General features: G+C 37.2%; 1 protein-coding gene across 1 annotated transcript in view; it reads left to right on the forward strand.

Annotated features, from left to right (window-relative positions):
• The window catches only part of ZBTB10 (zinc finger and BTB domain containing 10), a 25,141-nt gene extending 14,638 nt beyond the window's left edge, over window positions 1-10,503 (forward strand). Inside the window, 3 exon segments of the mRNA XM_042036067.1 lie at window positions 2,989-3,162; window positions 5,124-5,299; window positions 7,782-10,503. Coding sequence (XP_041892001.1) covers window positions 2,989-3,162; window positions 5,124-5,299; window positions 7,782-8,087 — 656 coding nt within the window. The 3' untranslated portion in view covers window positions 8,088-10,503.
• The last annotated feature ends 6,057 nt before the right edge of the window (window positions 10,504-16,560 follow it).

The following is a 16,560-nucleotide window of genomic DNA, read 5'->3' on the forward strand; positions in this document are numbered from 1 at the left end:
CCCCCAAACGATCTGCCTTACCTGTCTATGCTTTCCCCGTTTACAACCCACCCCCAGTCTACCAGTACGACTGCATCCATAGTTGCTTCCAGCCTCCTATCAAGGTCATCTGGCTTTAAGTTGACTGGAGCAAGTCAGATGATGATTGTCTAGTTTTGCAAGCAGGTTTCAGGGGGCAGTAGCCTGCGTGAGAGGAGAAATGGGAGAAGATATTCTGAGCCCCAGGGCTCTGTAACGTGTTCTGGAAGCCTACCTGACTGTGGCTCTATGTCTGGCTGGGGAAGGTAGTAGAGGCTAGGTATTGCACTTCCAGCTTCCAGACAGTGTGTAATTCAAGTCTATCCTGTTTGGATGAGCAATTAAGACACTAAAGATGCCTTTTTCATGGTTTTGTTTTGAACACATTAAATGTGTGCTTAATCTAGAAAGCAGGTTTTCTAGGTCAATGAATTATTCTAGGAATAAGCATTAGGTTTAATTATTATCTACTTAGTCATGTGCTATGCAGAGAGTGAAGTGTGCGTAGCAACCTCTTATCTCTTGTGGTATCTGTGCTGATGTTCTTTCATGTTGTAGTGAGTCTTCCCTTCCAATTGGAGGTTGAAAGATTTAGTAGCTATTACCTAGACTAGATGACAGCTCTTAAATCTGTTTGGCTCTCTGCTGAGTCTTGTGCTAAGATCTAGAACTATGCAGGGGTTTGAGCTCCTAAGTTTTCTCAAACTTAAATACCAGCTGTGTGCATAAGGGTTCCTAGTGAAATTTAATTTGTGTTCTCTTAAATACAGAAGAACTGTCAAAGTGACAGTGTTATAAATGTGTTCAGTTTGGTCCAACTCTTACTTATGGTCAATCTATAGTGTATGCTTATTCTGAAGGAACATGTACAATTTTGCCTGTACGCAGCATAGCATTACATCTGTGTACATTAAAGACTTGGTCTACTGATCTTCCAGATATTCATCCTATAAGGGGGGAAAGTGATTAAAATATTTTATTACTGACTGACCTTTAGCTGTTCAACTGCGTTCAGCTACAGTTCTAGTGCAGGGACAAAAATCTATAAAGAAAGGATCTAATACTTTAAACATTATAAAAGTAGTTTCATTTTTTTCCTCTGCTAGATCCTGAAGTCTGCTTTAATTTGGAGGCTTTTAGCCTTAAGATCAAGTCATCTTTGCTCTTACCCAGACTGTACAGCACTGCTTCCTCACTAATCCTTTCTTGTGTATTACAGAAAGAAGTCTTCCTCCTCACCTCAAAGGAATGTGTAGTTGGCATGTCTATAGGGTATCTGTGTTCTGTTCCTTGAGCTGTTGAGATGCCATTGCTGGAGTCCATCACTCCAAATTAGTATAAGGAGTTCTTGCCTCTTTTGGACATAACAGCTATTAGAATCAGTAATTTAAAAAATTTTCCTCACTGCTTTGTTTCTTAAAGGAGAGGGAGATTTATTCCATTCCCTCTTCTTTCTTTTTGTACCAAAATAGGTAGTTAGATGTGCTAAAATACTGCTATTTCTCTTCATTCACTCAAGCTCTGCTTTTTAAAAGCTCTGATGGAATGCCTAGTTTGGCAGTCATGATCCTGCTTTGCTTGTTGTTTGCCATTGTCTAATGGATAGGATAGAATTATAAGCTTCCTACTTGCTAAGTGATATCCTTTTGAACTGTTGTCTTACGTTGCAGACCAAATCACTGCTGCCAATAGTAATGCTGCCTGAGCAGTAAATGAAACTACTGTGTCTCATGCTGTGAGGATTTGTAATCTGTACTTTTTTCCAGTAAAACTGCAAGTTGGAAGTGTTTAAATATGCAGCTTGCCACAAGCTGCATGAAATGCCGGTTTAGCCTAAGAGAATTTCCTTTCCCAAAAAAATCCTTAGAATGAACAGTGTAGGGATAAAAATAAGTCTTTGGACTATTAAAATGTATAGTTTCAGGCTTGAAAGCAAGAATGCATCTCCTCAAGACTTTTCACAGTGGTGACATTGGGAATCCAGTGTGAGGACCCAACTACCATCTAGAAAAATAGAAGGAAATCTGCCAGTTACCACTGCAGTTTGTTTATTTAACAGCTGTTTGCCTGTGAGGAAAGTAATGGATTTATGAGTTCATGTTTTCCAACAAACTCCTGTCTTGGGGATTGGGGGGAACATTGATTTGCACTTGCCAGAAGAGTTTTTGCCCAACAAATACGATTCTGTCAAATTCTTAGTGCAGCTTTATTGTGTACTATTTATAGTTCTCTTCTCTGTGCTCTGTAATAGTGATTCCATGTTCACTGATGCAATTCTTACTTGTTATAAAGTATAGAATTAAACAAAGGTCTTTTTGAGGCATTGTTCACTTCTGAATAGTTTTATTTTTTTAAAGAGGAAAAAAGGGTGCAAAGACAACATGAACTGCAGAAGATCTTGTCTTAAGAGCAAATGTAAATATGTGAACTAGTCTTTTAAGCTGTTATATTCCAAGTAATTGTGGTCTTTTGAATTGATGTGGTTATAGAGTAATAGAGATGATTATTCAGAAAAGGATTTAGACATAGCTAAATATAGTAGGATAGACACAGTAGGATACTTTATATAAATAAAGGTGCCTGTGACAGTCTGGGTGAAGTCATTGCATGAAGCAGTTGTAAAGAGAATCCAGTGGAAAACCTTTCAGCCCCCCCTCCTGATGATAGTAAGGGAATACATATCCTTACCATCAAAGTCCCTGTAGTATGAAAAGGGCTTTGAATTTTTCTCAGGATGGGGAGAAGAAATGGTGCTGTGGAGAGTAGTTCAAAGGCCTCATTTCATTGAAATTAGGAATGCAGTTATTTCTTAGTTTTAGTATTGAATACTATGTGAAAAAATACTATAATTGCTGTTTTAAGGTCAGAAAAATTTTTGTCACAGTTTGAAAAGGATATATATTTTGCTAAACAGATTAGATTAGACTGATTAGAACCCAGGAAGCTAAAGTAAGACTGTGTTTTTAATAGCTACTTCAAGTGACTTCAAGTACGGATTGCTGCCGGGTACTTCAAATGACTTCAAGTACGGATTGCTGCCGGGTACTTCAAGTGACTTCAAGTATGGACTGCTACCGGGTACTTCAAGTGATTTTAAGTATGGACTGCTGCCAGAATCTTGGCCAAAAGAAGCTTGGGAAAATGGTAAGTGTATCTGGTGGAGAGTGGGTTCAGTTTTTTCCTCTGATAGGGGTTCTCTATCTTTTGTATCACTGGTTATAATATTTGATTTATTTGTTTAGAGGGTTATGAGGTTATTTATGTAAACATTTAATCTTCTTCCATATCATTTGCCTTTGTGGATCATACTTCCTTGGAGGGAGGAAAAGGAATTCAAATGTATGGAAGAGTAAAAACAGAACGTGATTTATATCAGTTCTTGTTTTGTGATTGAGTGTGAAGATACCTGAGGTCTTTAGTGACCTGATAGCTTCCCCCCCCCGCCCCTTTACTAAGCTAAATGCAGATAAATGGCCCTTGAAATTGAACACTTTGATGGTGAAGATACAGAATTAAATATAATTTTAACAGGAAATCTCAGCACATGTCTTGCTATTAAAAATAAAAATTTCATTGCAATAAATGTTTTTAGTTCACTGCAGCTATAATTAAGCCTTCTTCTGTCAGTTCAAGCAAGCAATTATCTGTAATTATTTTTCTGTCTGAAAACATACTGAAAACACCACCATATCTAAAACAATTCTTGCTAGTTCCTTAAATACATAAAGTCTTCAGTAAAAAGAAGGTATCAAGTACTGGGTAATAGTAATGCTTACCTCTTTTCTTTAACTTTGAGCTGTTAGTGGGATGTGGCTTATGGTTTGTTTTAAATATTTTGGGGTTTGCAGTAGAAGAAATTTGGTTATCAGGAGGTGAAGTTTGCTGGCAGTTAAGAAATTAGAACCTGGGTCTTTGGTCTGCCTGTTCTTAAATCATTAAATTATATATCTTAGAGCCCCGATGTCTGCCTGTGTAGGACTTACTTTATTCCATGTAAGCCATTATGTGACATTATGTTGACATGTAGCTCACATGAGTGCTTTAATATACCAATGTAAACTTGTGAATGTTAGCAAAATGTAACTTCCATGTTATGATGGCTTTTGAAGCTCAAAGGAGGCAACTCTAGATACAGACCTGCAGACATGTGCACACATCTCACAGTTACTTATGTTTTCTTCCTGCCAGCCTGAACATTAGAAACTCTTGCACATAATCACACAGCCTTAGCCAGTGCTTTTTGGATGCTTCTAGATGGTTATGATGATGATCATAAATTCTCACCTGTAATAAGTTGAGTCAATGTGCTCTTATCAAAACTGTCCTTGTAGTCCTGTGTGGCCTTTTCCACATCACAGTATCCTGTGTTGTTCTTTTTCACACAGTAGTAGGCAGCTGTATGAAACCTGTTTTACGTATATCCTTTGAGCAAACTATGTAAAGAATTCTCCTCCATCATAAGGAAGAAGTGAGAAATTGGTACTTCCAGAAATTTTTTCTGCTCTTTTTATTTTTTTACTGTTAGATCAAAGTAGAAAATAGGTAAAGTCTGAACCAGTAACTTCCTTTTTGAGAGTTTCAGAATTTTGCTACCTCTTAGTGTTCTACTCCTTTTATCAATATTTGTTCTCACTTAGTTATACTTTCTTTTTATTGATTTGTCAAGTCAGACCTTGGCAGAAAGTTCCTGCATGTAATTCTAAATAGAATATTGGGAGAGAAGATTGCGACTGTCTAAATGCTGCAGAGTTAGGGTTTCTAATCCAGAAGAAAGTGTTTTCTGGTATAACTGACCTCTAGAAAAATGGAACATTGGTAAATTGTAGTTAACTTACTCCAGTTCATGAAATAAGACTTCTGGTAAAAATGGTGGTAAAAATGCCTTGGTTACAAGTAGGTATTTTTCTAGTAGAACTGTACATGGAGAACTTACAGCATTTGTGATTTCTGCAGGCAGGCATTGTCCTGATTTGGCTGATGAAAAGTCATCTGTTTTGCTTTATTGTTTCAGCACCTGTTTATTTTTGTGAACCAGGCAGAACATACTGAAATATTTTTTGTGTGTATTTCATCATCTGTTCTCCTGATGGCTTCTTATCTTGCAGGTGATTCCTCTGCTTTAATCATGAACAAGTTGAAGTGTCCACACTGTAATTATGTAGCCAAATACAGAAGAACACTAAAGAGACACTTGCTCATTCACACAGGCGTGAGATCTTTCAGTTGTGACATCTGTGGGAAGCTGTTTACACGAAGAGAGCATGTAAAGAGACATTCCTTGGTAGGTAATCTCAAGTGTTCATGTATATGTATGCACATGTATGAGTGGGGTTTTATAGGGTTTTTCAGGTATTTTGGTAGTTGGAAGAAACTGTTCTCTGATTTGACATAGTGCAAATTGTCCCATCTTAATCTGAAATGGATGAAGATAAACATCTCTTTGTGATAACTGTACCTCTTGTTTTCTTAATGGAAAATGCAGTGTCAATGAAGACAGTCATTTCAAGATTGAAAGTGATGTGATAAAGGGATGCAGTGTATATAAGTATTCTGCAGACAATGAAAAGCAGTTTTGGCTTAGCTTTACTGCAGTAAAACAGCACATCTTGGTCTATAATGCTGCATCACCATTTTCTGTGAGGGCACCCTGTTAATTCAGCAATTGCACAATGTCTTGGGGTAGTTCTGAAATGTTTATTTCACAACTAGACAAAGCTATAGTATAGTATCTGCTTTAAGATTAGGAAAGAATGAAAAATATCTGATACAGAAAGTAAACATCTGTCTGACTTGCATTCTACCAGTATCATAACCAGCAGTTCAGCTAACCCTGTCCTGTGCAAGTTGCATCACTCAGAATTTGACTTGAATACTTGTTTTGCTGAGGATCCAGAGAAAGTATTCTCTGTCTTGGATATTTTGTAGGTACTTTGTATCTAGTCTGTAAGGAAAATAACACTTCATTGTAATATATACTGTATAAATTCCAAGGTGTGTTTTAGGGCGGTAATAAAAGCAAGATCATATGGTGGTGAGAAAGTAATAACACTTCTCCAAGCTGTGATTTTAAAAACCCCCTCATTTTGCAAGACAAGTTTTGTAGATAGAAAAGGTTAGTATATGGAGTGGGGTAAATTCCACTTCTCCAAGGTGCTGCTGCTGGGTTGGGGCAACCCTCAGTATCTCTACAGGCTGCTGGATGAACATGTCAAGAGCAGCTCTGCCGGGAAGGATTGGGGGTGCTGGTGGGTGAGAGGTTGGACATGAGCTGCCAATGTGCTCTCTCATCCTAGAAAGCCAGATGTATCCTGGACTGCATCAAAAGCAGCATGGCCAGCAGGGTGAGGAAGGGCATTCTGCCTCTCATGAGACCCCCCCCACCTGGAGCACTGCATCCAGCTCTGGGGTCCCCAAAACAGGAAGGATGTGGAACTGTTGGAGCTACTCCAGAGGAGCGCTTTGAAAAGGACTGGAGGGATGGATCATTTCTCATGTGGAGAAAGGCTGAGAGAATTGGGGCGTTACTGCCTCATTGATGGCCATGTTCCTTGTGGCTCACTAGAGAAAACAGCAACAGTGGGAGTTAGTTGGTCTGCCCGGAAGAGTAGAGTGGGACTTTAGTTTTCTGTCCTGCAGTATCTGACCAGGACTTGTAGCTGAAAGTTTTTTTTCCTCCACAAAAGGAGATGAAGTCAGACAGTGTGAAAATAGTTGTAGAGTGAGCACAGTGCAGTTCTGTGCTTTCACTTAAGTGTCCTTTCCCTGAAGTCAGAACACTTCTTTTTTTCTGGTTTTTTTTTTTTCTTCCCCTCCCTTCCACTTTCAGTTCAACAACTCTCAAACATTCTGCCTTGTGTGAAGTATTATCACAGCGAGTCTAGAGGCTGAGGAAAACACATGTATCAGCTGTACAGATTATACAGCAGAGCTGAAATAACTATTTGTATCTTGACCTAATTTCTTTTTCCCCTCATCTGGGTGGTAATTTCTCTTTTATCTAAAATTGCAACTTTTTCAATGGGACTTCAAATGAGATATTTAAGCACATAATTGTAATCTGTTGTGGGAACACTAGATGGAAGGAGGTCTTCAACTTAATTTTTTCCTAGATAATAATAACTAATATACATGGTTGCTGAATTCAGTTACTTGTACAAACAACATACTTAAAAATTCAAAATCAAAATTCATGGTTAGTCAACAACAGCCTTCTAATTTTACACACAGATTCAAATACAGGACAAAAATTTTACCAAAGGAACCTGGAAAGTTGATGTTGATTTTGATTTTGTTGGGAAGGAGAAATTGTGGAAGAAGAATTTTTCTTTTTGAATTCTTAAATTTAGTAACTCTTGCTTGTTCTTAATATTTCTAGGATGTAAAATTGTAAAAGCAATTTTCTAAACAAGTTGTTATCTTGTGTGCAGTGTAAGGGTTTACGCTGCTCTCATTGCTTCTGAGTCTTGTTCTGTACCCCGAGGAGTCGAGAACTGAACACTCACCTGCGTACAGAACAGGTGACCTGCTGAGCTCCAAGGAGGTCGTTTGGTTGTGGGCAGTAGCTCATGACTGTTGAGGAGTACATATGTAGATCTCCAGTAGTCCTTCCTTATTCTAAACAGTGCTGGGTATCTCTTGGGAAAGTTAAAAGTAGGAACTTTTATATTAATAATTGTTACTGTTATTATTAATAGTTTTCTAGTACTATATGCAAATGTTACCTGATATGCCTATATTCAGCTAGTAAAATTTCTCTTCCACAGGTGCATAAAAAGGATAAAAAGTATAAGTGTATGGTGTGCAAGAAGATTTTCATGCTAGCAGCCAGCGTTGGAATAAGACATGGATCACGACGTTATGGAGTTTGTGTAGACTGTGCAGATAAATCTCAACCTGGAGGGCAAGAGGGAGCAGACCAGGTGCAGGACACAGATTTCCCTAGGGATGAAGAATACGAAGAAAATGAAGTGGGAGAAGGTGATGAGGAGCTTGGTGATGATGTAGAAGAACAGAATGACCAGTCTCGATGGGATGAAGCCGGGGAAGTTTGTATGCCTTTAGATGACTGACAGAGCATATGACTTCAGGGTGCTGCAAATGGACACTGTATGGATTGACTGTTTGAATTTTTGGACTGAAGGCTTGCGAAATATGGTACAGGCTGGATGGTAGTTATGTTGTTGTGAAAATGTAGGGTCAAAGCCTTATAGCAAAAAAACGATTATTAATTTTTTTATTATATTTGCACAGGACTGTACAGCATACAACCATTTGGTTGAATTATACAGAGTCCTCACATCTACAGTCAGTTATCAAAAGAAAAATGTATTTTTTATTATTTATAGGCTATAGCTACTTGGGTCCTATTCAGACATAGTAGTAACTGTAATTATGTTACACATTCATGTATCTGTTAACATGAATGAAGAAAATTGCAACTTTGTATGGAAATACAAAGACAGCTTTCCCAAATCCACTCGTACTTTTGTCAGTGAGTCAGTGAAGCTAATTTGGGCTAGTGGCTCTTGTTTTCCACAAGCATGTCTTTGCCATACAAAACTTACCTCTCCCGTAATCTGATAGGTGAAAGCCAATCATTTAAATATGTGTCACAGATATTGCCAACACCATATTGAAATTTGGGTTGAAAACTTTTGGCTCTGTGCTGGCAGGTGCTATGGGTGATAAGCACTGGAGAAGTTGTTAATGGCATTAATTTAGTGTCTGTTTTTAAAGAAGGTTGTTGTTGATTCATCAGATATTCATCAAAATGATAATGCAGAAGAAATGACCAGTAATGAAAATAAGAGACTGATCAGAGCATGGGTAACTCTTGTGCCACTTAATCAAAAGAGACAGTCATTCTAAAAGGTATCTGATGTAATAATGTTTCTTCCCTCTTCTAAGGCCCCCCTTCTCTCAAAATTTTTTGGTTTCCCTGGTGTATACCTCAGTCCCACAGAATAAAAATACAAGGAACGGAGAAAGTGTCATATTAAAACAACTTTTTGGTCTATAATTTCTTACTTGTCCATTTTTTGGCTTGTTTATGTGATATGAATTGGACACTAGGCTATCGTGCCCATCGTTCATCATTGAACACAAACTTTTTTTTATTCTTTTGTACTTCATGGGTTATTGTTAGTATTTAATGTAAACAAATTATATTTAACTTGCTCATTTGCTGGAATTTTTTTAAAGAAAAACAAAAAATCCAAAGCAAAATAATGCTCTTTGAGTTGTCTACTTTTCAGGAGGATATGCTCCTATGCTCTTTGTTTCAGATTTTCTAGGAGGCATTGAAACTTGAATTTTCGTAGCCACCTGGATTTTTTTTTTCCTAAGCTTGTAATATTGTACCAATGATTTCAGGCCCCTTTCATAGGGAGGGGAGGGCATTACACCTTCACCTTAAACTCCTCTGTGTTGTTTAGCCTAAGGCAAGTGAATTCAGGCAATCATTGGAACAGTAAGTCTGATGTACTGTTATGTCACAGTGAGTAAATATGCAGAGCATTTGTCATGACACATAGCTAGGCCAGTGTGACAGTACTGTATAAAAAACAATTGAGGGTCACCATATTTTTCAACTTTGTTTAATTTTAAAATGAGTATATTTTTTCCTATTTTATATCAGGTAACTAAATTATGGTAGTTGTGTGGATAACTTTGAATTATGCTTTGATGGACAGAATCTTACTGGTGCTCCATCTGATCAAAGTTGGTATGTATTTAAAGAGACAAGCTTTACTGTTGTCCATAGAACAGTAACATAATGTTAAGACATTGTTTTTGCTGATTGAAACTGAGATGATAAGTTTGAACTACAGTTATATGGGAATTAAAATGCTTTTTTTTAATCATCCACTTGTTTCATTGGTAGTTTCCACATCATTGTAAACCTGACATGAATAGTTTTTTTGGGGAGGGTGGGGAGGGCGGGATGCCTTTTTTTACACTGAAGAATACATTTTATTCTCATTGTTCTAGACTGAAATGAGTAATGTGTAATTCTGGTGGGGTCCAAAGTAGAAATTAGTTGGGCAAAGATATGAATGAAAAAGTATTTTAAACGTTAAAGTAATGTTCTGCTTTGTGAATATGTAAGTATAGCATAAAGATTTTTCCATCCCATTTATCCCTTTTAAAACCATAGTTTACAATTGGTAGATCTGTCTATATATATAAATATATATATATATATATCTGAAATTCACCTAAATCTGCTTTATTAGAATACTGCTCACTTAATGCTTAGAAACTGGACCTGGCTCTACATTCTTAATGTATTTTCCTTTTTTTTTTTTTTTTTTTTTTCCCTTTTGTTTTGTTGGGATTTTTTTCCTCAAGGTATGAATTTATTCTCTTGGAACTGAATCTCCTTTTACTACTTAAATCATTTATGTATATCTGGTAAATTATGACCAAATTTGTTGTTAGACTGCATTACAGTAAATTGAAATATACACTTGGTACACTACAGAATTGTTGTGCTTTTGTTCTGGTTCTATTTGGAAAAGCAGGCTTTAGTAGACATTTGTGTTATTTATAACTATTCAGTTATTATTCACTGGCCTTAATATTCTGTTGCATTGTGACAATCATAATTTCCTTGGTAAAGTTCAATTGCTTGCTTTTAGAAGTTGCATGTAATTGCCCATGGTAGGTTGGAGAGAGAGGGATGACTGTCTTTAGCAAGTGGTGTGAAATACTTCAGTGAAGGTCCACTGTTCCTGTCTTGGAGAACCATAAGAATTCAGATGCTGTCTGCAGTCTGGCTTTTCTGAGTTGTTTTATTTAGAAGTTATTTTAAATATGTTAGCTTGATTGGGTAGTTCTAAATTAATGAAACGAAATTTCTGAAGAATTAGTTTTTGAGGGACAGCTCAAGTTCTATCACTATTATAAGAACTAGGAAGAGATTTCTCTTTGTGCAAGAAATTCTTTCCCTCAAGAAGTGCTGAAGTTACGCTGTAGTGACACGGCAGTGGATTTTGTCTGTTTTGAGATTTTTTTCCTTTTTTAAAAGACGACTAATGCCCTTAAAATGTTGTTTTTATCAAATGAAAAGACACCCAGTCTTTCTTTCTGTCCTCTGATGAAATAATTCTCAAACCAAATGTCTGCGATTTGTGTATTTAGGCAATGCCACACAAGTAGTTTTATGAAAAGAATCATGTCTGTTATTAAAACAAATGAAGTTTGTCTGATGTTGAGATTCCCCCTTTCTCTGTGGGTTTTTGTTTGCTTTCTGATCTCTCCAAGCAGTGGTGGGTATCTTTAGAGATAATCATACAGAGCACTTACTGGCAGGGCACTGTGATGCAGGACAAAATCAAACTAATAAGTAAATTCACTTCAGATTCACAGTTAGAAGTCCTGGTCAAAGTAGGCATGATGTCAGGAAGACACACAACATAGAATGTGTTTGTCTATGCCAATGTTACTATAGTGCAATAGAAAGCATTTTTCAATTGCAATGACAGATGCATCTTGCAGGGAAAATGGCATTTTCCAATTACTTAGACAAATTTTGTAGTTCAGCTTGCAAACAGATCCTCTAATAAAATAGTTTTTGCTGTGAAACCAGTTTTGAAAACCAGAAGTTGCATTCAGTTGTCAGTGTGCATCCCAAGAAGTACAAGTTGCAGTGACTGGTTCCCATAGTGTACACCTGGTTTTTGAGATGTGTAGCCTTCTGCAAATGCAGTTTTCAGGTATCACTACATGTCCCTCTTTTTCTATCACTTCATTTATCAAGTGAAGAAAAGTTGGTGGCCTGGACACTGGCATGAGGTCTGCTCCTAGTTGTGGGTCACAGCAGTAATGCTGTTAGCAGAAGATGCTTTCCTTGCCTCGCTTTAAGTTGGTAAGGCTTTTAATAGGATTTGCTTTAATGAGGCCAATCGGTTGTTAGCTTGCTTTTAAGTTTTGTTTCCCTTGATTTTTCTCATTCTTGCCACCCACTAACATAAGTCTCCCACCTATTCCGAAATACTTTTGTAGTCTGCTGATTCCACGTAGATGCAAAATTCACTTTTGGAAGTACTGTACCTTGTTTGGTGTTCCTTGTTTACTTTGTTGTATTTAAATGGCTTTAGAAACTGAAATGAAAGCAAAACAATTGACATCACCACCAGCCCAAAAATCTTGTGCCAAAAGAGAGTGAAAAAGGAGCAAAATGTGGAGTGCAATGTGGTAAGAAAAAGGCTGTTTGATTTGCATTGTTACAATTCCTCTGGTTTGTTACTTGAGTGTTTTGGACAGTTCACTGTACTTTTCTCCAGCTCTATGTGGTGGCCACCTTCTGATGAAGAAGCTATGCAAGAAGCCCACTTCTGAGTTTATTCACTGTCTTCAGAATGTGGTTCAGGCTCTGCAGAAGTAGCACTGAGTAGCTTTCTGTAGATACTTTACTGTAGACCCTTCTGTTAGCATCCCTCTTCACTGTGTGATCTGTTACCCAGTTTTTATTTGATACACGTTTGCTCCTTTGCCTTTTATACATTTTAATAGTGCATTACTGTGCATCACTGAACAGTATGGTAAAGGTTAAATATCGACACAATGGATAAAAAGAAAGAAGTTGGTTTTCATTTAGTACCTTTTAACAAACCTGTAATAAAATAATTCATTTGTAATAAAGAAAACACAGGTTTGAAATCCTGGGGAAGGGGTGTTGCTGAGCAGAACCCTTTAACATTGAAGATTCAATGTATAATTCACCATGGGTTTTAAAAGTACTTTTATGTGGGGAAAAAAACGTAAAACTACCCTAGACTTAGTCTTATGACTTAATCTTGAAAATAAAATTGGCTTATCAAGTGCTTTGTATTTTACATTATTGCAGTTTGAAGTGAACGTTTAAAATAAGCTACACAATGTTTCTTACCTGAATCAATTTGGATTAGCCACTGCAGGATACAGATATAAGTAACTTCTCACTAACATTTTGGTATGTAAACATAATTTCAAGACTTCTAATACTATGTGCACCAGTCTTTAAGTTACCATGTTGCAAATAAATTCAAGAAATAACCATTTTATTCTATCTATTTTTCTGTGCCTTGCCTCCTCATCCTCCACAAGTAGATGCAGAGAGATTTTTTTGGATGGCTAAGTGTTAACATTCAATACTAAAAAATAAAATCCAACTTGCTGCAAATAATTTCTGCTTCCGACATAATACAGAATTTATAGAAAATAGCTGTTATTTTAAGCTGTATTTTTAAACGTCTCTCATAATAAGGCAGTTTTAGACATACATTATTATGCCAACTTTCACATGACCAGTTTCTAAAAAGCAGAATCCAGATGAGGTGGTTATACCTAAAACTGGATTTTAGACAAACTGCAATGCAAGGCTGAGCAGGTCACGGATGGGGTACTTCAGCCCCAGTCTAGTGCACAGCAGAAGGTTTGGATCCCCTCAGAGATGCAGAAGTACTGTGTGTCACCAAAAGCCTTCCCTTGCTGTTTTGTTCCCTCCCTCCAGCTCCACCAACATGAGAATTTTGGAGCAAGTGCTTTCAGCTGGGTTTATCAAAAGCTTCTTGACTGAATAATGCCGGGTATGTGTTTAAACTGGTGCTTTGGCTTCTGTTATCTTCTAAATGTGGGTTATTTTTGGTAGGTTCTACACAAGAGAGTTTCTTCAGTCAGAATATGATCAGCCCTTTGGTTCTTTGAAGGATTTCAACACTTCAAAATTTTCTGTTTGCCCTGTAGAGAAAGCTTTATGTTTGATACCCTGGACAGACAAGTCTCCATATGTGTCTTGGCCACGATACCAGGGGTTACTGAAGACCAAAGGCCTCTGTCTAATTAGCTTTTCCTATTCCCTGGACCTGCACACTGCACATCTGATTGTATCTAGAGCATGTGAGGAAATGGTCTTGTGGGGGACTATACCTCCAGTTTGGGAAGAGCCTGGAAAATAACTTCTAGGCCACTGAACAAACTTCAGCATTATTTTTAATTATCTGAATGGTGTTTCTCAGAGAACTGTGTTTAGACTTGAATATATTTTAAGCTTATTAATTAAGTATAGTACAGTAATGTGATTTTCTTTTTTGTCAAATGTATATGAACTATTATGTTTTGTCTAAATATGTTAGGAAAAGAGCTTCAGATTCCACAGAACAGTGTTAGCTTTGTAGCTAGAAAGGAGCAGCAGCCGAACAAGTATGTTTGTTAAAATTCAGCAAATTCAATCTAATTAGATAAGAATTAACACTGGGACAGCAAGGAGCTGTAGAAGATGAACTGCAAAGTCAGAGGGATTGTGGTGGAAAAGCAGTGCTGCATGAATGTAGCAGCTTTGTTAATGGGCCTGAAGTCTGGGTGCATTCAGTGAGGACCGGAAAAGGTGCTTATCTTGCAGCAGGCTCAGTTGGTGGTGCTGTAAAACCCTTAACACTTGAAATGCTGGCCTTTAAAGGATGGACCTAACATGAAACTTCGAAGTAGTCAGCCTCACTTTAGCTTGGAAATGCAATCAGGGTTAGCTGTTGAGAGATACCAAGCTTATGCTGAGAAACACACCAAATTATTTTCACATCAAATGAAGAAGGTCTTTTTGAGCATGCAAGTGATTATACCACTTCAATGCATTTATTTCCCAAAATAATGCTGTAGAGGCATCGTATTAGTCCAGTTCCTTCAAAGATTTTATTGATAATGCCAAAACTGTCAGCTTGACAAGAAATGGTAGCTGCATCCCACTTCTATAAACTTAAGATGCCTCTAGATTGGAAGGGTTGTTTTTATGAGTCAGTGTGTGCTGCATTCTCTTGAGATACTGTCTGCATAGGTTATATCTTGTTCAAACTAGCCTTAAGTTCCTCCTCCTGGGTTTAGGTTGCAAATGTTATCAGTGAAGAAGTGTCACAAAATAAATATTACCTGGGAATGTTTTTCTTTCACGTTGCTGAAATGTAGGAAATATATTTCTGAAGCATTGCTTTAATTGAAAGATTAATTAAGTAACTATTTTCCTTAAGAAATGCTGCTTTAGTGAGTGACCTGTATGTGGTCTTTAGGTGTTGTCATGCCATCTTTCTGCATGCACTTGGAGATCACGCTACTGAGGTCATAGGATATACTCTTAATATGTCTATACATTTTTATCATCTTTCTCAGTAATCGAGGTAGTTGGAAGTGAGGAGTGGGAAGGTTTATCTCTAACCTTTGAGTAATTGGAATTCAGGGAAATGCTTGCTTTTAAACCTTACTGAGACTTGATTTGCCAAGGTGTTTCTAAGCCGCATTGGATATTTTATATTACTCTGGCTAAGTTTGCAAAAATTACCATTGCCATTTTCAGTCATAGTTTTTTCAGAACTATTGGATTTATCCCAAAGTAATCTTTCCTGTGATACCTCTAAGGTAATTTGTAACTATGGAGGATCTACTCGCTTTCTAGAAACAGGAAGATATGAATTTATAGTGTTTACCAAGAAGTGGCCAGTAGCTTTCTGTTGAAAATTATTCTGCCTTGGATTCCTCCTTGAACAGTGTTTTTTGTCTGGAAGATGTGGAAAGTGGCATGGTGACCATGGTATACTCATAGGGCTAAAAACCCCCTTGTAATCTACAAAAAAGGCATATGTATTTTCACACTGGAAGCAGACTTCCCTTGGAATTTCTTACACCTTGCTCTGAAGCATTTTAGTTTTGAAGCAGGCACAGTATCATGAAGAGGCCACTAGACAGTCTGAACGTGTGATTTGGTGCTCACACACCATTTAAATTAATCAAAGTATGATCTCATAATGCTGAGCACATCTTAAGTGCAGTTGTCGCTATTTGTGCTGCTTTTATAACTGTAGCTATTGAAGTGGTGTATCTGATCACAACATTTGACAGGACTCTTTAAAGCTGTTTTGTTGCCTTTTGTGTTGTGGCCTGCTAGGTGATGTTAGGAGGTTATTTTGCCCTGTGTGTGTCATTTCCCCAAGTAGATCATTGTCTTTTCATAAAGCTCTCACGAAGCAATGAGAAAGTTACTCTTCAAGAGCTAAAGTACTGGAGTACCTGTGTAAATCTGTGCTGTTTAATGAGAATTATTGGAAGTTCCTGTTCTTTGATGTAGGTTTAGAAAAGAATCTAAAACTGAATGTGGTTTTAAGTTACCACATCAAATGATTTAACTTTAGAGTTTATTCATAGTGATGGATGATGACTCATTTCTTTATCATCACAGGATAAAATCTCAAACAACTGTTCTCTCAGAAACACTTCTACCTGTTCATCTTGCACCAGATAATTTTCTTTTTTCTTTTTTTCTTCTTACTTGCTGTAATGCTTCAACTGAGCACATAATTATCTTTTCTGCCCTTCTGTGAGCTGGCTCTGAAGTGATTGTGTCTCTAGATCTGTTGCCTTATTTCCTTGCTGGAAATGCAAAAATGCTGGAAATGAGTTCCTGTAGGAAGAACCTCAGTGGAGTTAGGGAGATCTGGGTCTGTTCAACCTCAGCTGATAGTTGAAAAAACCACGTGATGGAAAAAGAATAATGAAAATATTTAATATAAGTATCTT

The sequence above is a fragment of the Corvus kubaryi genome, unplaced genomic scaffold (assembly GCF_017639235.1).
Source record: "Corvus kubaryi isolate FWS band 111438036 unplaced genomic scaffold, C.kubaryi_AGA036_p1.0 37385, whole genome shotgun sequence".
NCBI classification, from domain to species: Eukaryota; Metazoa; Chordata; class Aves; order Passeriformes; family Corvidae; genus Corvus; species Corvus kubaryi.